This window comes from Akebia trifoliata, chromosome 11, assembly GCF_017979445.1.
Source record: "Akebia trifoliata isolate Shusen 1 chromosome 11, ASM1797944v1, whole genome shotgun sequence".
Taxonomy (NCBI): Eukaryota; Viridiplantae; Streptophyta; class Magnoliopsida; order Ranunculales; family Lardizabalaceae; genus Akebia; species Akebia trifoliata.
The window spans coordinates 42,766,265-42,790,953 of record NC_141385.1 but is presented as its reverse complement, the minus strand read 5'-3'; the positions used below and the strand labels follow the sequence as shown (position 1 = coordinate 42,790,953).

Here is a 24,689-nt window from a genome sequence, read left to right as displayed (position 1 = left end):
AAACAATTCAAGTAGTTTCTACCAAACCAAGCTCTAGAAAGAAGAGTGCAAGTTGCACATTTGATATCTCTTACTACAGTGGAAGCAATTAAATTTCTTTCAGGGGCTGAAAGAAACTGATTCCCTGTCATCTACTTTGACATAACCGACTAATAATCCATGAGGTTCTTACACTTGTGAGGTCAGAAGTCCATAAGTTTTCATTTTCATTCCTAATATACAGACCTCATTATGAAGGACAAATCAAGTTCAAATTGAATGGTACATACGTGATTCACACATCCAATTTCACATCAATGATATGAGGATATAATTTAGAACTATTTAAGTTGGATTGATGAGGGATACAACGACAAGACAGTAAGTGTTAAAAATGTCCTCATTCATGTTAAAAACAATACAGTTCAACTCTCTCTCTCATTGGTGATAAAGCTGTGAAGATGGTGAAATTATTACAAAGAGTATCTCAATTGGTGAAACAGAATGAATCCAATTGGTATGGACCCTTCTTGGTCTGCACAATCATGTAATGGGTTCTATTTTAATTTTTTTTGAAGGACACTTGGCAGTTTGGTGTTAATTTAACAGTTAACTATCCTCTTTTGTTGACAGCTAATTCGGTCTCTTGAAAAGCTTCTAAATGTTAACAGAAGTCTCTAGTCCATCAAAAGAGGAAAGCTAACAAGAAGCATTCATGGGTAAGAGGAAAAAAATTCCATTATATTTCACCAACAAAAAAAAAAAAAAGTCACCTTTCAACACCTTTTTTATTTTTCTTCGTTATTTTCTTATATATATAAATTATGGAGCTTTTTTTTCTCTTTTTATTGAAGACAGGTTACTTCACTATGGGTCTCCTTTTTGGGACCCAAATCTTGTTCTATTCTTTGGTTGGAAACCCAATTCATGTTATTTTGATTTCGACAGTATTGACCAGAGAAGCAAGTTCTTTCATAAACCATTGATAATGTTTAATTCTTTCTTTCTATTTTTCCTTGTTATTTGCGCTTTATTTCATTCAGTTGGGTATAATTTTAATTTCCTATTATTTTTTCAGTGACCCAATTCAGGATTTTGATGTTCAAATCAATTACCTAAAATAGAAATTAAGTGTTTGATAATGTTTTTGGATGTTGGAATTTAATTTCCAATTGTTTTTCCAGTGACCCAATTCAGGATTTTGTTCTTCAACTCAATAAGCCACAGAAATCAAACGTTTGATGATGTTTTTTGGATGTTTGATTTAATTTCCTATTGTTTTCCCAGAGACCCAATTCAGGATTTTGTTCTTCAACGCAATTATACATAGAAATCAAGTGTTTGATAATGGTTTTGGATGTTGGGGTAAAAAATGAACGAGAATTGGGATATTTTTTCTTGAATCCAATTCATGTTGGCTGTTAGATTCCTATTAACCTTGAAAATATAGTGATTGCAAATCATTGTGGTCCATTAATGTCCTCAATACAATACAATTTCTGGTTACTCTTATTTAATTTTCTAAATTCAGTGTGAATATTTAAATTATTATCTCTAGACACATTTTCCATTTTTCGATTCACTGGTTACTTGGTGGAATAACCTTTCTTCAAGTGCAGAGCTATTAAATTTGAGCAATGAACCACTTTAAATTTTTTCTCATTATTTTGAAAAAATAGATTCGTATATTAAGAAAAATGATGGTCGAGATGATCATCGAAAGAAAACAAGTGCATTAGGTGATCCCGTTGGCTTACAAACTGAGTCCCATTTGAAAAGAAAGTCTTCGAAGAACACACCCTTGAACACCTCAATAATATGCACCAACAGAACAATGGTGTAAGGCTTGATTATCTCTTTTAATGGTGTAAATTGTAAGCCAGTCAAAGAAACTACTTGTATCGACACTTACGTTTAGCTTTGCAAATGTAATTTTAGGAACAATTTACTATAGTGTCAAGTTCTAATCTTTAAAAGATTTAACTGATGTGCAGATCTACTCTGATTGAAAATTATCAATGGCTTCTCATGATGATGGAAAACAGACCCAATTCTCGGCGCTATTAGATCCTTCCGCTCAACCTAGTCGGAAGAATGACACAAAGAGAAGATATCGTCGCTCTAGAAGTACTCCCATGATCTTCATTCCCACTGAAAAAATTGGTGGCATGCATCTCCTCTCAGAATCCATTTTCACGAAACTCCACCCCAATTTTAGGCTAGTAGCCTTGTTCTTGGCCTTATACCTAAGTGTAGGGACCCTTTGCTTCTATCTCATCAAGGATCAGATCATGGGTACGAAAACAAATGGGATTCTTGATGCAACGTATTTCTGCATTGTCACAATGACTACTGTTGGATATGGAGACCTTGTTCCCAATAGCATTGCCGCCAAACTACTTGCATGTGCCTTCGTCTTCACGGGAATGGCTCTTGTTGGTCTAATTCTTACTAAGGCGGCGGACTACCTTGTAGAGAAGCAAGAAATACTACTGGTTAAAGGTCTACACATTCATCAAAAGCTTGGTGCAACTGAGATTCTGAAGGAGATCGAAACCAACAAAGTGAAATACAAGTGTGTCATAATCTCGATCCTTCTTTTGGTGCTTATAATTATCGGAATGGTCTTCTTATTTAGAGTTGAGAAATTGGACCTTGTCGATGCCTTTTATTGTGTTTGTTCCACCATCACAGCTTTGGGGTATGGGGATAAGAGTTTCTCAACTAAGGCAGGACGTATATTTTCGGTCTTTTGGATACTAACTAGTACTATATGTGTGGTTCAGTTCTTTCTATACCTCGCTGAGCTAAATACTGAACACAGACGACAATCTCTAGTTAAATGGGTTCTTACACGAAGGATGACATACATAGACCTCGAAGCAGCGGATCTCGACAATGATGGGGTTGTGAGGTAAGTTGTGTTTTCTTTCATGTACCTCATTAGTTTAAACTGAAATCATAATTCTTTGCAATGATCTCTTCCTTGTACATAACCTCAATCTTCAACCATGTTTTTTTTTTCTCTAAGTTTGGCATGGGAGGTTTAATTTTCTTCTAATGTTTGGTTTTGGATTGATTTCTATAGTGCTCCTGAATTCATCATTTATAAGCTCAAAGAGATGGGTAAGATCAGCCAAGAAGATATTGCTCTTTTGATGGAAGAATTTGAGGATCTTGATGTTGATCAGTCTGGGACTCTGTCAGCATCAGATATAATGCTCGCTCAATCTTCTCAAACTTGAGAGATTTAATTACCTATACTTTGTGAAATATCAAGTCTGCATGAACTATACAAGAGCCACTTAAATTGATAAAAATCTTTATATTCTGTTTTTTACCCATCAAATAAAAGCTCAAGAGCAACAATGAATAAATAATTTCCCATAAAAATTCCCCATTGGAATGTCCTTTGAGGAACAGTTCTTCCCTCTGAACTCATGTAAGTTGTAACCAATTTTCTATGTTGTTCATGAATGTAAATATTTCTTGTTCTTTCTGTAATTGTTAATCTTCTACTTTTCCATGGTCTTAAATGAATTTTTTTCTTCTGCAAGTTGTTGTGATTTTTTTTGTGTGTGGATCAATTTCGGATAAAGCTTTGAAAATGACAATGAATTGTTACCAAAATGAACCAAGCAAAATTTAATTACCTTTCTTTCAACATTGGATTCATCAAGTCTCTAATCCATGGTTCAATGTGTTTGATTGGCATCTCTAATGCTTATTGTTTGTAAGATTTTTATTGTCCCTTTGCTATGACAAGACCTGTTGGTTCTTGTTGAAAACTGTGAAAAAAACGAAATAGCAAAGATAACACAATCACAAAAAGCACAAGGATTTACGTAGTTCGACAGTGTTGCTATGATCACAAAACAAAAACAATCACTATTTTCTCACCAGTTTTACAGCCTTAGAGATCTCCATTTGTAATACTGGGAGTTACTAAAACATGTAAATCTCCCAAAAAATAGAAAACCATGCACCCTGCAGGTCTGCATAGCGCAACAGAATATAAGACATTTATACAACAAAAACCACCTTATTTGGTGGGTTGCATTGTTACCCATTGTATGTTCTTTGTTCTTGATGTTTGGTATGCTCTAGTCTTGGTTGAAAAAGACTTGTATCTCATCATTTCATATAGTAGAAGTTCTAGAGCAGGTCCCATTAATTATTTTTCCCTTTCACATTAAAGTGTTTTCCATTAAATTATGGTTTGCTCTTGTTTTTTATGTGCTTTCATTTTTTTACTTGGCTTCCACCATTTTTTTACTTGTACATTTGCTTCTTGTCATCTCTATTACTGTCATATATATATATTCGCAACTTGGTGTTTCAATTTGATTTTCACATAGATGGGACGGGTGTATAAGGTTTCCTAACTTCCATCATTTATAAATCTCTTTCCTTCTTTTCTTTTTTGGCCCTCCTCTTTGTATCATTTTGCATCTTTTTTGTACAAGAATAATGATTTTCTGACGCCCCCCTCACAGAATCGTAGATCATTTGCATTGGAATATGTAGAATCATAAATCTTTTTCTTATGTATCCCGAGGCAAATTATCTATGATTATGTTATGGGAGGGGGGGGAGGGGGGTTATGTCTGAAGGGGCATCAGATTATCACGACTCTTTATACAATTCTCATAATTCATCCCAAATAATAAGGCCTACTAAAGATATTGTATTTTGGAACTCTTTTCGCCCATTAGTCATTGTTTTATAGAGGATAGTTAATTTTACATGAAGATGATGTGTACCCATTTACTTTGAACAAAAGTTAAGGCACTTCTGACAAATTTACCTTTCTTAAAAGCTGTGATTGGATCAATTTAAAAACCACCAAGTGACTTTTTGAGTACTCTCATTTGAATTTCAAAAAACATAATAAGGTTCCTGTCCCTATTGTAAAATCACATTGGTGAGCAAAAATTATTTCAAATATTTTGTGAATTTTTGACCATTTGAAAAAGGCCTATGGAGGAGATGAGTGGAAAGAGATGCCCCACTAGGTTTGCTTGGAATTTGTACCAAGACCTAATGCAAAATTAGATGTTGAAGGTTTTAACAATTTGAATTTTTTCTTTTCTTTTTTAATGTCATGGATGTGTGTTCATCTAGGTGATTTTACAAACTAAAGACAACAAAAGTTATAGATACGCTTTCAAAAAAATTTTTATTTTTAAGAGTCCAGATTTTCTAACTCAATCTAACAGAATAATTCAAAAACTCACTAGTGTGGCATGTGCAATAATGATAGATTTTCTCTCTCAATGTGCAATTGTGTATCCTGAGGGAAAAAATCAACAATTCTTCCACATCTATGCAGTGTGTAACGCTGTCACCCCAGCACAACTCTTACTTTTACCCGAATTTGGGAGAATATAAAACATGTGGCCACTTTTTCTTAATATGTTAGCTTGAATAATGATTTCCTAACATACACCCCCATCACAGAACCGTAGATTATTTACCACGGAATACACACAATCATAAATCTTTTTCGTATGTATCCCAAGGCAAATGATCTATGATTCTGATGGGGGTGTATGTCAAAAGGGAGCGTCATATCATCACGACTCTATCAACTGAGACCTCATCTCATTTGTTTAAGGATTTGTTAATATATACCCTAAGAACAAACGTTAAAGTGCATTAAATACACCTTGAGAATTGATTTTTCATATCCTAAAAACATATCCTTACTAAAATATCCTCAAATGCTTATTCTCAAGATGTATTTTATGCTCTTCAACGAGTGCCGTGCCCTAACAAAGAGTTTGACATTAAAGCGATCGGTCCACTTCAAATATTTGGAGGAACCCTACTCATAATTTTTTTATATTTCACATCCCTACTTTTTCGTTAATATGAGATATCTCCTTGGAGACATGTAATCTAATGGAGAGGGGTCTACTAAAAATTTAGACTAATAGAAAAATGATTTTAAAATCCTTAAATTTTTTTCCCTCAAAAGTAGTCATCTTCATGATGGTGATGGTGATGGAGATGGAAATAAATGATGATGATGATGGCAATGAGGTCATTTTGTTGAGGGCATTGGGGGGTCATTCTTCATTAGTGGTTTCAAAATGGGTTACAAAACCACCATTGCTTGACGTGTCACGCACTAATTCACTGAAGAGTCTTGTGAGCACTCAAAAAAAAAATTTGTGAGCCGGGATGTTAGGGCTTACGTGTCAAAAATGATCTTAATTCTGATTTCCTAATCGAATGTCCACATTGCAATTACTAGAAACACCTTCACCGGTTGCCCCACATTATCAAACCAATAATTGAAGAGTAATTTACATATATACCCCCTTTACGTTTTGGTAAATATTTGAAATAACTTCTTTTGCTTTTAAACTGATGACATACCCCTTGACCTCAGTCTTTTTTCAGATGCTAGCAAAAAATGACCAAAGACACACGGTCATCTCAAATATTTACCAAAAAAATAAGTGGTATTTCTAAATCACCCACCAAAACCAAAACCAAAACCAAAAAAAAAAAAAAATTTGCGAAAAAAAAAAAGGACCTAATTGTCATTAAAACAGTATCCTTCTGGAACTTTACAGTTCTTCTTCATGTCCTTTCCATAAAAAATTAAAAAAAAAACGTGAGAGAGAAAGAGCGAGAAATCGAATGAGAGAGAGAGAGAGAGAGAGAGAGTTTGAAATTTAAGCTTAAACTCAAAACAAACCCACTTATCTACTCAGATTTCAGAGGCTCCTCGACTTGATCCGGCTTTCCTGCAACGTAATCTATGATCTCTTCTCCAGCTTTCTCGCTGAAAATTTCAGACTCTGTCATCGAATTCATCCCAAAGAAGACTATAGCCACCAAAAACAGAGCTGTGGAGACGAAGAGAGGCCAAAAGTAGGAGACAATGGTGAGAAATCTTGGTACGACAAGGAACAGAAAGAGAACAATAAGGGGAAAAAGGGCTGCAAAGATAAAGTGAAACTTGAATTTCAGAAACTTTTCTGGGATCGCCATGGTTAGATCGTAGAGAACCAGAGAGAGAGAGAGAGAGAGAGAGAGAGAGAGAGAATTAGAGGTTATCTCTCTCTGCAAAGATTCTCTGCCCTTTAAAAGTGGTTCTTTTCAAATTGAGTTCATATTCATCTTTCAACAAACTCATTGTTTCCCAAACTACCCTCAGTCTATTCATCAAACTACGAAAATATTCTTTTTTTTCAGTTGCTTTAAATAGGATTCAATCAATTTTGGTGTGGCGATAATGATTTTGCTTATTCTCGCTTTCCTCAAATCTGTCCCCATCAAATAAGAAATTAAAAGATTATTTAGTATACAAATATTGATGATTGGACATGAGGGTCAAAAGTTAGGTCATGGTTTATTCTTCTGAGGCCGACTTGCCTTATTATGATAGTCAAGAAAAAAAAAAAAAAAAGGCCTTATTTAATTTCATCCATCATTAAAAAAATTACATCGAGATACATAAAATTTTTAAATATATAAATTCATAAAATTATAATTTCCTTCAGTAAAATATGGTGGATTAAAAAGTGCTAGTTACAAGATCATATTTTTATTTCTAAAATAAATATAAATATTTAAATTATTAATTTTTTATTTTTATTTTTAATAAAAATATATAAAATTTAATTGACTCGTATGTGTTTTATTAATTCATTTTATATTTTGAAAATATTAGACAAGTCATACAAGATTTTGGATGAATAACAAGGTAATGTCACCCTTTCATGAACAGTATCGAGTCAGAGTCATCTCGATCTCAAATAATTTTTAAAATTCAGCATTTCTAACTCGTTCTTATTAAAATTCAGTATTTCATCTCATCTAATCCCCTCTACAAATCTAGTTGTCTTGCCCATCTCTGCTCTATTCTTCTCTTACAACTATCTTAAGTCCTAAGATTAGAGGCCAGGATAGTGGTGACTAGAGACGATATCACCAAACAAACTTAATATATATATAGGATCAGGATCCATATACACATAAATCTACAACGTGTTTTGATTTATATGGACAAAAAGATTTAGAATGGGCTGATTTTTTTGTGAGGATGATCTTTATGGTAGGGGGATCATCCTTGCAAAAAATCAACCCATTCCAAAACTTCTAACCCCATCAACAGTGATTTATAGAAGGTAGACGGTCCATAATTCTTTAACTTGTAAACATAGGGTAAGAAGTTTCAAAATGTATTGATTTTTTTATGAGGATGATCTCCTCACTATAGAGATCATCCTCACAAAAAAATCAGTCCATTCTGAACCCTTTTGCCCATATAAGACAAAACATATTGTAGCTTTATATGTATACGGATCCTGACCCTATATCTATATTAAAGACTTACCTCGGAGCCTCAATCCTTGTACATGGTAGTTTTGGCTAGTTACAACAACATCACCAACCAATGTTAAAGTCTATTATGAGTAAATGTCATGGGTGCACCTAATACTTACATTAGGGCCTCAGTCCTTGTGTTCTCTCATTCCTCTTTTGTCCTCTCCCTCTTTTTCCTATAATTTTCAACGCAAATCCTTGAAGAAGACTGAAAGATGGGAGATGGAATGGTGTGAGGTCATTTAAAAAATATAGAAGGGTATCCTCACCCCTCACAATTCATTATTTTCATTGAATTGGATATTATAATATAAAGTTAGGTTGGAAAATAAGTTCTACATTTTTAACCTCCATAATTTAAGAGAGGAAGGGAAAATAAAAGATGGGTTTTTTAAGATAATTTTGTAGGAAACAAAATTGTAATTATGAAGTTTGGAGACCTTTCAAGTTCTAAAATTATCATGGGCAAATTGGTCATTACAAATTAACAAAGGGGAACTTTCCCATAGCCTTTGGCCCTCTCCTCAGACCTGCCATTTACTTGCTTCTTATTAAAAGTAGGGAAAATTACTTAAAATACTTTGACGGAGAGACTTTTTTTCTAAATGGTCCCTAAATTTTGGACGGTCTCTTAATAGTTCATTTAGTAAACTTTTCTTTTATTAACAGTCTTGGACCTCATCTCTTACATTTCTCACGAATGAATGTCCTAACTGTTCGAACTCATCATTTTCATCTAAAAAAATAGAATTTTTTTGCATCTCTATCAAGTATCGAAAACTCTATTCTATCGTAAAGGATTTAAGAAGGAAAAAATCATTTTCAATCATTTTGAAGGTGTATATAAAAAATTATGATTTTTTTTCATTTTTTTTTCATAGTTTTTGGATGAAAATTTATTAAGAATGGTTCTTTTGGATTGAAATCATCCAAACAAGTCGTTATCTCAAGTTTTTAGTCGATCTTTCCATGTACTTTATTTGAAATAACTCGAAAATTGAAAATGAGTGGGTTTTACTAATGTCAAATTTGACAATAAAAATTGTGAACTCGACACTAAATAAAAAGTGGTGAACTCACTAATAAATAAAAAAAGGATGAATTCATCAATAATGAGGGACTATTAAGAAATAAAAAAGTTTACTAAATGTCTTATCAAGTTACCGTGCAACTATTTAAAAAAAAAAATCCCTTCGCTAGGGTCCCTTAAGTATGCATGGTAGATATGGAATGGAGCAAAATCCGTCAATTGGGGCTTTATATCCAAAATTAGGGTCAATATTTTTCTGTAAGATAGGTTCTAGGATGAGCTTTTGAAACAGTTTTTGGGCAAAAAATGGAACCCGCACTTTTGATCCTACTTTTATTATAGAGACGTGATAATCTGACACTCTTCTTCTTGACTCCCCATCACAGAAGCGTAGACTAGATCCTTTGCTTTGGGATACACAAGAAAAAGATTTATGGTTATGTAACTGTCATGTCATAGAGATCATTCTCACAAAAAATCAGCTCATTCTAAATCTTTTTACTTTTATAAGACAAAAATGTTGTAGTTTTATGTGTCTACGGATCCTTACCTTGGAGCCTCAGTCCTTGTGCATGACAGTTTTGGCTAGTTACAACAACATCACCAACCAAAATTAAAGTCTATTATGGGTAAATGTCATGGGTGCACCTAATACTTAAATTAGGGCCTCAGTCCTTGTGTTATCTCATTCCTTTTTTGTCCTCTCCTTTTTCCTATAATCTTCAAAGCAAATCCTTGGAGAAGACTCTGAAAGATGGGAGATGGAATGGTGTGTGGTCATTATAAAATATAGAAGGGTATCCTCACCCATCACAACTCATTATTTTCATTGAATTGGATATTATAATGTAAAGTTAGGTTGGAAAATAAGTTCTACATTTTTAACCTCCATAATTTAAGAGAGAAAGGGAAAAATAAAAGATGGGTTTTTTAAGAAAATTTTGTAGGAAAAAAAATAGTAGTTATGAAGTTTGGAGACTATTGAAGTTCTAAAATTATCATGGGCAAATTGGTCATTACAAAATAACAAAGGGGAACTTTCCCATACTCTTTGGCCCTCTCCTCAGACCTACCCTTTACTTGCTTCTTATCAAAAGTAGGGAAAATTATTTAAAATACCTTGGCAAAGGGACATTTTTTCTAAATGATCCCTAAGTGTAGGACGGTCTCTTAATAGTTCATTTAGTAAATTTTTCTTTTATCAACAGTCCCTGAACCTCATATCTCACATTTCAGACCTCATCTCTCATATTTTTCACAAATGAATGTCCTAACCGTTCAAACTCATCACTTTCATAAATAAATAAAAAAAAAATAGATTTTTTGCATCTCTATTGAGTTTCGGAGATTCCATTCCATCGGAAAGGATTTAAGAAAGAAGAAACCATTTTCAATCATTTTGAAGGTGTATATAAAAAATTAGGATTTATTTATTTTTTTTTTTAAATTTTTGGATGAAAATCGATCAAGAATGATTCTTTTGAATTGAAATCCTCCAAACAAGTCGTTATCTAGTTTTTAGTTGATCTTTCCATGTACTTTAGTTGAAAAAACTCGAAAATTGAAAACGTGTGGGTTTTACCAATGTCGAATTCGACAATAAAAATTGTGAACTCGACACTAAATAAAAAGTGGTGAACTCGACAGTAAATAAAAAAATGGTGAATACGCTAATAATGAAGGACCATTAAAAAATAAACACTTTACCAAATGTCTTATCAAGCTATCGTGCAACTATTTAAAAAAAAAAAAAAAAAATCTCTTCACCAGCTCCTTTTAAGTAATTGTCTCTTAAAAGTAACAAATGTTTGCGATTTATGGTGGGACACATTTGAGTAACCAAGCCCATAAAGCACGGAATTATATGGAATTCTGATTCTATAATCTTCACATCTCTTTTCATGTTGATTAGAATTAACGAAGGCCCAAGTTATTTGTCCCTTTTAAGTATTTTCTTTTAGTTTCTCTTTATGATTACTCATCATTTCCATCTTTCTTAAAAAGACTACTTCTTCAGAGAAACAAAGTATGCTTTGATATTGGTTTTAGTGATTCTTAGACAATATTGAATATTGAAACATGATGAAATATTTTCGAGATAAGGTTTTGCTGATGATGACGACGATGATGATAGTGATTGAAGTCATATTCTATGAATAATGGTAGATATGGAATGGAGCAAAATTCACCAATAAGGGCTTTATTGGGGGATCCGAAGTCAGGGTCAATATTTTTTTGTAAGATAGGTTCTAGTATAAGAGCTTTTGAAACATTTTTTGGGATAAAGTTTGGATCTTACTTTTATTATAGAGTCATGATAATTTGGCGCTCTTCTTCCAGACACCCCCATCACAGAAGTGTAGAGTAGATCCTTTGCTTCGGGATACACAAGAAAAAGATTTATGGTTATGTAATCTGAAAAAAAGAGCATCAAATTATCATTGTACTTTATTATATTTTGACTAACTATGACTTTTTTGGAGCAGAGTTTTGAAATATATATCCTCTCCAAGTTAGTTCAATTTTGTATACGTCTTTTGGATCTATTTTAAATCAAAATAAATGTTGGACTATAAGTTTAACATTTAAAAAATTTATGAATTTTTTTTTCATAATATAACTAATTCAATTTTAGAAAGAGCAAGAACATCATAGCACAACTATTTTCTATCTTATCTTGATATCTCGGATCTACTATATAAAATGATGTAGAGATTGAGAAAGATGTTGATGGTTAAAGTGAAGATGCTTTTCTGAAAAAGTATGTGATCGATGCATACCGATCAAATGAATAAAATGGTAAATGCATACTGATTAAACAAGAAGAGTATTATGTTACTAAATTGAATGCAAAAAAAAAAAAAAAAAAAGTGAAAATGCTAAGATGGATAAGTTAAAAAGAATAAGAAAGATAAAATTAGAAATGAACACATTTAAAAAAAATAAATGAATAGCTCTAATAAACAATAATCCCGCGGGGTTGGCTCAATGGCAATTTTGAATCCAATAAGCAGTGAGAGTTCGTAGGTAGTGTGTTTGATACCTCCTTGCGGGGCCACCCGTGAGGGCGTACCCTCACTTACTTGGTGCATGTGATATGTGGCCGTTGCACGTGCCCGGGGAAGGGACCTTTATGCCTTGGTCCAGTCCCTTGACTCCAGGGGTGGAGCTAGAAACAGAACTTTGAGAAACCCCTATATTTTCAATTAGCTACTTGCCCCTTTTGTCTCCACTCCTTCACCTCTCTCCCCATTTGCCTCCACACCCTCACCTCCCTCCAATTTTTGCCCCCACAAAAGTTTGAGACACCCTTATATTTTCAACTAATTACATGTCCCATTTGTTTACATTCCCTCACCTCTCTCCCCATTTCCCCCCACACCCTCACCTCCTTCCAATTTTTTCTCCCACAGAACTTTGAAACACCCCTATATTTTCAACTAATTACATGCCCATTTGTCCCCCACTCCCTCACCTCTTTAATTTTTTGTTGATGACATTGCCTTTGATCGAGACTTCTCAAATATTTATTGAAAATGACCTAAATATCATTTTCTTCAACTACTAACTAAAAACTTCTTAATTTCTCCTTAAAATCATTCATCTTCACTGTACAACTAACCATAGTTTGCCCCCACTATAGGAAAATCTTGGCTCCGCCCCTGCCTGACTCACCTGATCCCACTAGTCGGATGTAAGTTCGGATACTCCCGTTAATAAAAAAAATAAAAATAATTAAATAAACAAAAAAGCTCTAATAAACAACAAACTAAGAGAAAGTTCATTAAGATAGTTTGGCCATGTACAACAATGGTCACCTATTCCAAATTAAAAGAAATTAATATTCAAGTTGTAGTTCTGAGAAGACGAGAAGAAGATTTAAGGTGTGTTTGAAAACCGCTCGTTCACAGTGATAGTTGCCAACTCGTGTGTGTTGTTGAGTTGTGCGTGTTTAAAAGACCCAAGTCATGCCAATTGTAAACTCTCCAACCTTTGAACTCTCGGTTTTTACGATATTTCAACATTCACCTCTTTAGTTGAATGTTGAAAACACTCGTGGGTGTGTGAGACATCTCTCTATCTCTCTCTCTCCCTCCCTCTCTCCCTCTCTCTTATGGATATCTGCAATTCTATCTATTTTCTCACCATCTCTTCTTTTTCACTCTCAACATAAATCAATCAAAAATTTCAGATGGGAGAGAAGGTGTGTAAGAGTTCAACTTTTGAACTCTGGAAAATTCAACTCTCCCGATGATCTCTCTTTCCAAAGTAGATATGAAGATACTTTCTCTAGGGGTCTGCCTAAGTGGTACGACCAACAACTAGAGTTTACTCCTCTTGGTTATGACTTCGAAACTGAGGACCATTTCTTGAATAAACTACACATGTGTTGTGTGGGTTGGTGCATGTAGTCGTATCGGGTATGGTTGGGAAACCTAGGTTGGGCCTGTCCTATGGATTGCTTGATGGATTTGGTCCTGATCCTCTACCAACAGGGATACTATGTTTCAAAAGAAAAGAAAGAAAGAAGTAACTCTGGATTTGGCCAATTTAAAATCCACAACTAAAGGACGATGGACATTTTAATAATTTTTCAAAAAGAATTGTGATAATCTGACTACCCCACGTGGCAAAACTCAATCGACTACCCGACATGACAAGTTTGGGAACTATAGATCTGATTTCCTCAAGATACATGGCTGCAGTTTCCCATAAAAAAATGTATCTCGAGGGAACCATGTACCCCAAGGAGTGCAAATCTACAGTTCCCGAAGTTGTCATGTCAGGTAGTCAATTGAGTTTTGCCACTTGGGGTAGTCAGATTATCACGATTCTTTCAAAAAATAAAAAATATTTTTATTAAATCCCAAAGAATATTAAAAAAAATCATTAAAAATCATAAAAATTTGAAAACTTTCCCTGGTCAAATTACTTAAATACCCTTCAAAAATGGTCATAAAATGATGGCATTTACGTCTTACTATATGCATGTGTTGGCACGGGCTCCCGTGGCCGTGGGCCTCGAGCTTTAATTGGATTGGACTTGCAAAACCCAAGGCGACTCCGGGATAGGTTGGCCCAGGCTTGGGCCGTAAGGACCAGAGTCAAGTCCACGGGCTCTATATAGAGACGAACCTGACGTGTCAGGCTGTTCTGACATACACGTGTATCTCTTACACAGGTGAGGCGTTACTAGACCGTCTTTACGGTCTCTTACACTCAAACTTCAGATTTCTTATAGTATAAAATCGATGACTATTCAATTGCAGTAGCCTAACAATGGCACAAGTGAGAACCACAGGCGCTCTTGTTGCAGCTGTATCTATGGCCTTCCTCTCTTACTTTCTGTACAACTCTCGATCGAAACTTTCATGGAGAAGAATCCATAAACAACTTTCATCAAAGAAATCAAGAAATGGACTTGTGGGTGCCATTGGCAACACCCCTTTGATCAGAATCAACAGTCTATCTGAAGCAACTGGTTGTGAAGTAAGCTCATAATCTCTCAAAGTTTCCATTTTTGAGATCTGTGTTTTGTTTGTGTTTCCCTCTCGTAGTTTGAAAATTAAAGGGCTTTCTTCTAGTATGTGGTTCTGTTTCTTTATTTATGGAATAAATAAGAAAGAAATTTGGTTGTCAAATTAAGAGTTTCTATGTATCTGTTTTGTAGATTCTTGCAAAAGCTGAGTTCTTGAACCCTGGGGGAAGTGTGAAAGATAGAGTAGCAGTGAAAATCATCGAAGAGGTTAAGTACCCATTTCAGCTCTTTTTTTTTTTAAGGCACTTTTTATTTTATTTATTTATTTTTAATTTAATTATCAGTAGAGATAGAAATAAAATTTCATATTTCTGGTAGTTCTTATGTGCTTAGTTCTATATGAATCAAAAAAGGTTTTAGGTGATGGAAAGTTGTACAAAATACTAATCTGAATCTATAATTTTGTATTTAAGAAATAATGGACAATAGGAGCTTAGATTTTCCAACACAAAAATGGTCTCATTGCCATTGATAGCTGTCGATATGTGGACCGCAACACCACAACATCATTTTATTCTTGACACTTGACAGTCATTGTTATATTGTACATGTAATTCGATTGACTTGCATAAAAATTGATTATAAACATGAAAGTTGTGTTGCATGGATTGGTCTAAATGTGTGATGTTCTTGTGTCCGACATTTCTCAGATTTTGTTTTCTCCATAGATTCTGAAGCCACATTTTTATTTTATTTTTTGATAAGCAAGCAAGTTATTGGTGGGGAATTAGTAGGTGAAGGCAGGTTTCAAGATATTAATTACTATTTACCATAGATTATGAGTTCTACCATTCCAATTGAAGTTCATTTTTTTTGCTTGGTGAAAATATCATTACTTGTGTATATATTCTCCTGCTCATAGTTGTATTCTATGATACACATTGTAAAATTACCCATCCCTTTATTCATTATTATCCCTTGTTATTATATAAAAAATATTTATTTATTTGTTTTCCATTATTTAAAGTACCTGCCAAGTTCGCCCATCCTATTTTTAGGCTTTGCTGAATCTGACTTTCCATGGTCCATCCAGGTGTCAGACCCATATAAATGCAACAAAGCATGAAAGACTCCACCACCCGACACTCTTTCTTTGAGGTTCATTTATTCAAATGGTTACTGGTAGCCTGAATCCTTTCCACAAGAGCAAAGGTTTTTTCATCTCTAAAATTTTCCATTAGACCTGAAAATGGCATATTAACTTTCAACGCCTTCATTGCTCCTTCAGATTCCAGTTGAGCTTCCATTGAAATTAAGCTTGTGGGAACCTTAATAGAGGTCCATTCATTTCACGAGGGTTTTCAATGTGTTCCAACCTTAAGAAAGGTCCATTCCTTTCACGTGAGGTTTGTCAATGTGTTCCTTGCTTGTGGAGCAATGTGTTTATCTGAGACTTTATGTTTATGTCCGTTAGCTTCTGTTGTATGTTGGGGGGGGGGGGGGTAAAATATAGTTCGACTTAATTGATGGGACAATTTGAATTCTTAAACTATAACACCCAGCTAAAACTTGTCACACCCATCTGATCCCTTGAACTTGATTGGGTTCTCTGTAGATTACTTGAGTACCACACATCATAGGCCCCTATCTTGAGATTGAGTTGCAGCCTTGTGGGCACAATAAACCTATTTGGTTCTGCAAGAACCTTGTATGGTGGGCATATGGCCAATGAACCCAAGTTTTTCCTATCGTACTACGTTTCCTCCCCAGTTGGTTGCATGCTTGCAGAGAACCTTATTTGCTTCCATGTTTGGATTTCTAATTTTTTATTTTCTGTACAGGCTTTGGTTTCTGGTGAGCTGGTTCGAGGTGGAGTAGTTACTGAGGGAAGTGCTGGAAGCACTGCTATTAGCCTTGCTACAGTGGCTCCTGCTTATGGTTGCAAATGCCATGTTGTTATCCCAGATGACGTTGCTATTGAGAAGGTTCATCATTCCATTGACTTTGTTAGTTTTCTTTTTTCATGAGAACGTTTGGTAGTTCAATTTAACAGTATAATGGAGCAACCAGAAATGAAGTTTTTTTTTATATTTATTTCCATGAGAACACTTCACACATATTGTCTCAAATATGATTTGGGCTAGTCAAGGCATATGATTTTGTAATGGTATCCAATCTTTTTTAACTCTGCAATTCATGGAAAGCTTGCATGATAATCGAAAAACTGGCTTCAGTTGGATGTTGTAACCATACCTTTATGGCTGAGAAATTCGGTGTTGCCATTGATTTGTTGACTTCTTTCACCTCACCCAATTTTGGCTGATGTGCTCTCAGCTCGTATGGGTTGGATGGGTATCTTTCTCTGCAGGGTGAGATGAGATCAAATTGGCAGATTGACAGTGACCTATTCATTTTTGGTGCATTAGGTTAGGCATGCATATCTTGTGACTGGTCCGGATTTTCTGTCATATTTTCACATCTATATCTTACCATCCATTTTTCTGCGTTTTAAACCCTGGACATATAATCCGAAGCAGGTGGTCTCATGTATCACAGTGCATTGCTTGGGCCTCCATTAGGTTGTTTTCATACTCATTTTTTTTTCCCTTCCCTATAAGGAGCATTAGATTAAATTTCTTTTTAGTACAAAATACACATTAATTCTGTAACGGGTTTCTTTGAACTTCCATCTACACTTTACCAGGGGGAGCTTTCAAATTAGAAAAACCAATCTGTTCATAACCATGCTTTTGTACAAGAAGCTCTGAACTTTCCTCCCCAATTCACAAAATCAGTCCTTGTATATGTTGAGTTTAGTCCCACATCGGATACAAATTGGCTGGTCTCTCTCCTTCTAAGCTCCTGGGCCTCTCCACTCATTGCCAATTGGTTTTGAGTTGGACCTCCAAATTTTTCATGGTATCAGAGCTGGCCTTTCTTTTCTCCATGTCACCCAGTTCATATCTCCATGTGCTTTGGCCCAATCCGGCCCACACGTGTGGGGGCTTGTTGATTTTGGTCCTACATCGGACACAAATTACCTTGTCTCTCTCCTTATAAGCTCCTAGGCCTCTCCACGCCAAATTTTTCATTATATCCATTTTTCTCAAACTTTCCTCACTGTACATGTAGTCAGTAAGAGAGTTAGAACCATTTTCTGATATAAAAAAGGCTGACAATATGGACACTTCTAAAAGGGTTCCAACACCCTCCGATTCTTGTACAACTCTTCCAATTTTTATAACAATTTTTCCTTACTTGCAATATACTGAGTAGGGTTTATCATAGATTTTGGATCTATCTTATATATATATTCGGTTGCCAAATTCCTTGCCAAAGTGCTTTGTCCTATATGGGCTAAAAGTTTCGGAATGGGCTGGTTTTTTGTGAGGATGATCTCTATGGTGAGGAGATCATCCTCACAAAAAATCAGTCAATTCTGAAACTTCTAACCCTAGTTTATAAGTAAAATAATCGTGGACTGTTAATTTATAAACCACTTTTGATGGGACTAGAAGTTTCGGAATGGACTGTTTTTTTGTGAGGATGATCTCCTCACTATAGAGATCATCCTCACAAAAAATTCATCCCATTCCGAAACTTTTAGCCCATATTAGACAAAACTTTGGCTGTTGAACTTGTAGCTTTTGGCAGACAACGTTAGGAAGACAACACTGGGAAACAACGTTTGTCCCATATGGCTTGAAAGTTTCGGATTGGGCTGATTTTTTGTGATGATCTTTATGGTGAGGAGATCATCCTCACAAAAAATCAGCACAATCTGAAACTTCCAACCCCATCAAAAGTGGTTTAGAATTGTGAACCATCTATTTTTTACCGTTAATTTGTAAATCACTTTTGATGGGGTTAGGAGTTTCAGATTGGGCTGATTTTTTGTGAGGATGATCTCCTCACCATAGAGATCATCCTCACAAAAAAAACAGTCCAATCCGAAACTTTTAAGCCATATAGGACAAATTTTGTCTCCCAACATTGTCTCCCTAACGTTGTCTGTTGAACGGGACCCATATATATATATATATATATATATATATATATATATATATATATATATATATATATATATATATATATATGTATGCCCAATGTAGCCATATCCACATAATTCTATACCATCATTGATACTGAATACTGGATGGATACTTGGATGTGATAGATTTCTCTTTTCCTATTGAACTTGTGGTTATTTTTGTAACTTTTCTTGAAAAGGGGTAAATTTTCAGTCATAACAAGTCTTATTGTAAGAATTTTTCCATAATAGTAGTATTTTTACATTTGGCATGATGTAACCACACGAGAGAACTTAAAAAATCTAAAAAAAGTGAAGCATGGTACCAATTGTATCAGCATTGTACCTAGGCACATCTTAGATTATCATCTGTATAGTTTTATGATATGTATCATAAATTCATAATACATCAATCACATAATCCTTTTTTATCCTTATTTTGTATAAAAGTAATTTTTTTGTTCTAGATTATTTAGTTGTAAGATATATTTGCTATGTCCACAAAGAAGAATTTTGAGAAGAATTCTGTCAAATCTCTTTTGTGAGAGCTTGGCAGGAATTAATCTTAATTAAAAGATTCAAAAGACAAAAAAGCCCTTATGAAGAAGAAATAAATAAAAAACTATTACTACTAAACAATTACGACTAAAAAAAAAAACTAGATTATTTCCAATACTCCCCCTCAAGTTGGGGGAATATATCAACTAAACCTAGCTTGACAAAATGAGAATGATAGATAGACCAACAAACTTCGTAAACATATTGGCAAGTTGATTTGAAGAAGGAACGAAGACTGTTTGAAGATTACCAGATCGAATTTTTTCCCTGAGAAAGTAAATATCAACCTCAATATGCTTAGTTCTTTCGTGAAGAACTGAGTCAGAAGTTAGCTTAATAGCAACTTGTTGTTACAGAAAAAGTAGAAGAATCAGAAACAAGAAATCCCAACTCTGTCAGCAAAAATCGAAGTCAAATTAGTTCACATGTACCAAGGATCATAGTACGATACTCAACTTTAGCAGAAGAACGGAATACCACATTCTGTTTCTTACTTTTCCACGAGATAAGATTATTACCATAAAAAGTACAGAAACCAAATGTAGATCTCGTATCTGTGAGGGAATTAGCATAATCAACATCTGTAAAGCAAGATAAATGCGGCTGAGTAGTGGCAGAGTGTAAAAGCTCAAGATCAGGACGTGACTTTAAATAGCGAAAAGTACGATAAACGATATCAAGATGAGAAGGACGCGGAGTATACATGAATTGACTGACCACACTGATCGCAAAGGACAAGTCTGGTCTAGTGTTATTCAGATAAATCAGACGATTTACAAGTCTTGGATAAGAAGAAAGATCAGATAAAAGATCACTAGAATAAGCTTGAAGACGAATGATTCTGATCGGTCATATAATCAAAGGCACCAGAATCAATAACCCATGTCAGAGGAGCAGACCCAGATTGAGTGACATGGAAGGCATAGGATGTATTGAGGCCACTGTCGAGGAGAGGTGAGTTTGAGCATGAATCTGATCCTATACAATAGTGGCAATCTGAGTCTGTAGCTGTTGCAAGTCAATTGTGCCAATTGAGGAAGGAGGATCAGTAAAAAGAATGGATGATGACTCCACTGTAATGGCAGATGAGTAGACTATCCCAAAGACGGAGTGGAAAAAGATCGTTGTATCAAATGAGGATAGAGTTGAAAACAATGGGCCTTCTCATGACTAGTCTTTCACAATGACTGCTAGTGAGGCCATTCCCTTTACTACGACCACCGTTGTCACAACCACGACTCCCTGATCCTGGGGTCCGAGAGTCGGAGAACTTGTGCTGGTTGCTAAAACCATCTAATCTGTAATTGGAGTAGAGTGAATACCAGGTGCTGAGAAGGGACAACATGATGACGGGGCTCATCACTATCAATGGTCCCAAATGTCTCAAGCAGAGAGGGCAAAAGGTTAATGTTAAGAATCTGGGTCTGAAGTGTTTCAAACTTAGGACGTAAACCCATAAGAAACTGATATATCTGATTTCAAGAAATCCTCTTAACCACAAACCCAGTTGCCTTTGTAGACAACTCAGTCATAGATATATAATGAGAGAGCTCCTCCTACCGAGATTGAAGAAAACAAAAGTAATTGGTTACACTCTGAGTCCCTTGGGTAGCCTGTGCTATGTCTCTGTAAAGCTCATAAATCCTTAAGTCATTCCTGGCATGCGCATATGTTTGAGTGAGAGCTGATCACAAGGCTGAGATAGACTCATGATATATAAACATGGTATAGATGCGTTGTTCCATGGAATTAAATAATCACTCAAGAATAGTGCAGTTGTCAATTTTCCATTATTCAAATTTGGGATCAGTGAGGGGTGGTTTAGTAATGGTACCCAAAAGTCATTTGATTTTCCCTTTATTGCCCAAAGACGCACAAACCGAGACCAAGATTGAAAATTCCGACCATCTAATAGAGAAGTGGTGATACGTTGGGCTAAGAAATTTTCCTTAAGAGTCGTATTAGAATCCTTAGATTCTAGATTCGTCATCATTACTTGTGACTTTAGTTTGAAAGGAGATTACTGTGTAAAAACAATTGCAGGTAGAAGGAGGGCAGCAACACTGTCGCACCCTCACAAGTATAGAAATTGTATCGCAAGCCTCAAACATCAGTTATGTTGTTGCAGATTCTCAAAAACAACTTGTACTAGCAGACCTACTGCTGTTGCACCCTCACAACAGTCCATAAACTGCTGTAGCACCCTCAAACAGTCCAGAAATTGTATCGCAGGCCCCAAACAGCAGTTATGCTGTTGCAGATCCTCAAAAAAACCTATACTAGCAGACCTACTGCTGTCACACCCTCAAAACAGTCCAGAAACTGCTGTTGCACTCTAAAAAACAGTCCAAAAACTGCTGTCGCAACCTCAACAGCAATTATGTAGTTGTTGCAGGTATACTCCTACAAACAGAAACCCTAGTCGCAGACCAAAAAAAACCACCTATGACAGATAGAAACCCTACCGTAGGGTAGAAGCACAGCGCAGAAGATATTATTGCAACATGTGGAGAGAAAAACAAAGAAAGAATCCCTATCGCAACATGCGATCAAGGAAAGATGAACGAGTAAAAAAGTCTCTGAAGGGGAGATCTTCTAATGAAGTTCCTACTAGGTTATTAGGCCTCAAACTTCTAGAGTTGTTGATGGAGGGAGGAAGAAGGAAAAGGGAGGAAGGAGGAAGGAGACTTCAAAATCCCACGACCTAGAGAGGTGAAACCAAAAGGGGTCGTTGGATTCTCTAGGCTTTGATACCAAGAAGAATTTTCATGAGAATTCTGTCAAATCTCTTTTGTGAGAGCTTGGCAGGAATTTATATTAATTAAAAAAGTCAAAAAGACAAAAAAACCCTCACAAAGAAGAATAAATAAAAAACTATTACTACTAAACAATTATGACTAAAAAAGCAATTAGATTATTCCAATACACAAAACCTATATTTTGGGGTTTGCCAAATCTGACATTCCATACCTTTGTCGTACTCTGACACATATACCCATTACCATGCAATATTTCTTATTTTCTGCTACTTAGCTACTGCAACATGCTTATATTCTGTTTCTCACCTACAAAACTTTTCAGTCTCAAATACTCGAAGCTCTTGGAGCTACTGTTGAACGAGTAAGACCAGTGTCAATTACACACAGAGCTCACTATGTCAATATTGCAAGAAGAAGAGCAGTGGAAGCAAAGGAATTAGCGTCGAAGGAAAGAAACATTGATAAAATGGATGCCAAAGACACAGAGTCAATCAATGGTCACATATCCGAGGAAGGGAAACATGTTTCCATTTTCTCTAGTGATTGTAAAGGGGGTTTCTTTGCAGATCAGTTTGAGAACCTTGCAAACTATCGGGCCCACTATGAGGGAACTGGGCCCGAGATCTGGGACCAGACCAGTGGAGATTTGGATGCTTTTGTGGCAGCTGCAGGTACAGGTGGTACAGTTGCTGGTATTTCCAGGTTTCTTCAGGTTTGTCCATCTTTCTTATTATTTTTCAAGGCATACATTAAACTTATGTTATGGGGAACTAGGTTTGCACATGTATCACAAGGGCATATTTGTAATTTAAAATATTAATTAAAGGGTTTTTAAAGATTACATAGTAAAAAAAAACGATATTTTTGTAATTTTTGAAAAGTAACCAAAGTGATTTTAAGGTTGTGGCTTGGAATTTTCTTGTTTTTTTACCAACATGACCCTAATTAATTAATATATTAAGTTTAAATGTAATGGTGGACACGTTTTGGTGTCGAACCACTTCTACCCTGCCTTCTCTCATTATAATAGTAAAGATGCCATATAAATTCATTTGTGTACATGATCTACAGGAAAAGAATAAAAACATCAAGTGCTTTTTGATTGATCCTCCCGGTTCTGGTCTGTTCAATAAGGTGACAAGGGGGGTAATGTACACCCGAGAGGAGGCCGAGGGTCGTAGACTGAAAAACCCATTTGACACCATAACTGAAGGAATTGGAATCAATAGGCTAACCAAGAATTTTATGATGGCAGAACTTGATGGAGCTTTCCGAGGTACAGATATGGAGGCTATAGAAATGTCTAGGTGAGTACTTAGCCCTTAGCAGTACTCGTCACTGCTACATCTACTTGTACACCTCACTCAAGTGTATCGGTGATATATTGTCTTATTGTGATTAGGTTTCTTTTGAGGAATGATGGGCTTTTTGTTGGGAGTTCTTCAGCCATGAACTGTGTCGGAGCAGTCCGAGTGGCACAGTCAATGGGGCCTGGTCACACAATTGTGACGATTCTATGCGACAGCGGGATGAGGCATTTGAGTAAGTTTTTTGATGCTCAGTATCTGTCTCAGCATGGCTTAACACCCTCGGCAACTGGTTTGGAGTTTCTGGATGTTAGTTGAAACATGGGCAGGTTAGATAGGTTTCATTGATTGGTCTCTGCTTTTGCCAACTAATTTTATAAAATAGTTAGAGCCCATGGTCTGCTTGGTTTACATGAGGCTGATGTTGTGCAATGTGCTGACTCCACCATTGATTGTTGCCAAATACCATGAAACAGTACTGACCATTTTCTTGCATATTCAACATTCTTTTTGCAACAAAATAGGACACTATCCATCTATAATATTAAGGATTGTGTCCAAAATAAGAATTCATCAGATGTTTGATATCTATATGTATTCCAACAAGTTGTCCTAATGTGTCAGTACCTTAAAGATTGAAGACCAGTGTTATATGATATTCACCACTACTTTTGCATTGTGGATTTGTTTCTAACTTTGATCTCAAATTTTCATCATCTATGCCTCGCCCCAAATGCATTTTTTTCTTTTGGCAAGGCTCCTTGTCCTAATGTTTAGGAGCAGCCTTTGGAAACAAATGTGAGACTTATCCTCGAAATGCCAACAACGCAGCACATTCTGTGGGAAAATATCAAATAGCTAGCTGGCAACAATTTTAAGGGTCTGTTTGGAAGTAGAATCTGAAATTGGGCGTTCCAAAAACACACAGGTATAACAACTTTTATCGAGTTGTCTCATTTTTGTAAGGAGTTCAACTCTCTAACTATGAGGTGTGTTAATAACTTCTTATGGAGAATTGATAATGCACACTAGAGCCCGATGTAAGAAACAAATGATGATGATCATGATCAAGCTATATCTGAATATTGATGGAAACCCAAACTCTTTGTTAAAAGACAAATATTGAAATCATACTGACCCATGGATCTACACCTCTCCACGCTATCCAGTCGGAACATACTCTAAATTGGTAAGGTACCAGAGT

General features: G+C 35.5%; 2 protein-coding genes across 8 annotated transcripts; both read left to right on the top strand.

Moving 5' to 3' along the window:
* Positions 1 to 474: 474 nt before the first annotated feature.
* On the top strand, positions 475 to 3,535 carry KCO1 (Outward rectifying potassium channel protein). 3 transcript variants are annotated; one of them, XM_086459668.1, is made up of 4 exons: positions 475 to 496; positions 613 to 698; positions 1,974 to 2,893; positions 3,068 to 3,535. In XM_086459668.1, exons 3-4 carry the CDS (start codon positions 1,998 to 2,000, stop codon positions 3,222 to 3,224), a joined length of 1,053 nt encoding a protein of 350 aa, XP_086315794.1. In that variant the 5' UTR covers positions 475 to 496; positions 613 to 698; positions 1,974 to 1,997; the 3' UTR covers positions 3,225 to 3,535. The 3 variants fall into 3 exon arrangements, with proteins under 3 accessions (XP_086315794.1, XP_086315795.1, XP_086315797.1); XM_086459669.1 differs by lacking the exon at positions 475 to 496 and having other exon boundaries at positions 636 to 747; XM_086459671.1 differs by lacking the exons at positions 475 to 496; positions 613 to 698 and adding an exon at positions 778 to 969.
* An 11,059-nt stretch (positions 3,536 to 14,594) lies between these two features.
* Positions 14,595 to 24,179, top strand: LOC147391835 (Pyridoxal-5'-phosphate-dependent enzyme family protein). 5 transcript variants are annotated; one of them, XM_086460233.1, is made up of 8 exons: positions 14,778 to 14,842; positions 15,024 to 15,098; positions 15,925 to 15,989; positions 16,120 to 16,237; positions 16,673 to 16,816; positions 22,501 to 22,890; positions 23,250 to 23,485; positions 23,581 to 24,179. In XM_086460233.1, exons 4-8 carry the CDS (start codon positions 16,196 to 16,198, stop codon positions 23,801 to 23,803), a joined length of 1,035 nt encoding a protein of 344 aa, XP_086316359.1. In that variant the 5' UTR covers positions 14,778 to 14,842; positions 15,024 to 15,098; positions 15,925 to 15,989; positions 16,120 to 16,195; the 3' UTR covers positions 23,804 to 24,179. The 5 variants fall into 5 exon arrangements, with proteins under 5 accessions (XP_086316355.1, XP_086316359.1, XP_086316358.1 ...); XM_086460232.1 differs by having other exon boundaries at positions 15,925 to 16,013; XM_086460231.1 differs by having other exon boundaries at positions 15,925 to 16,043.
* The last annotated feature ends 510 nt before the right edge of the window (positions 24,180 to 24,689 follow it).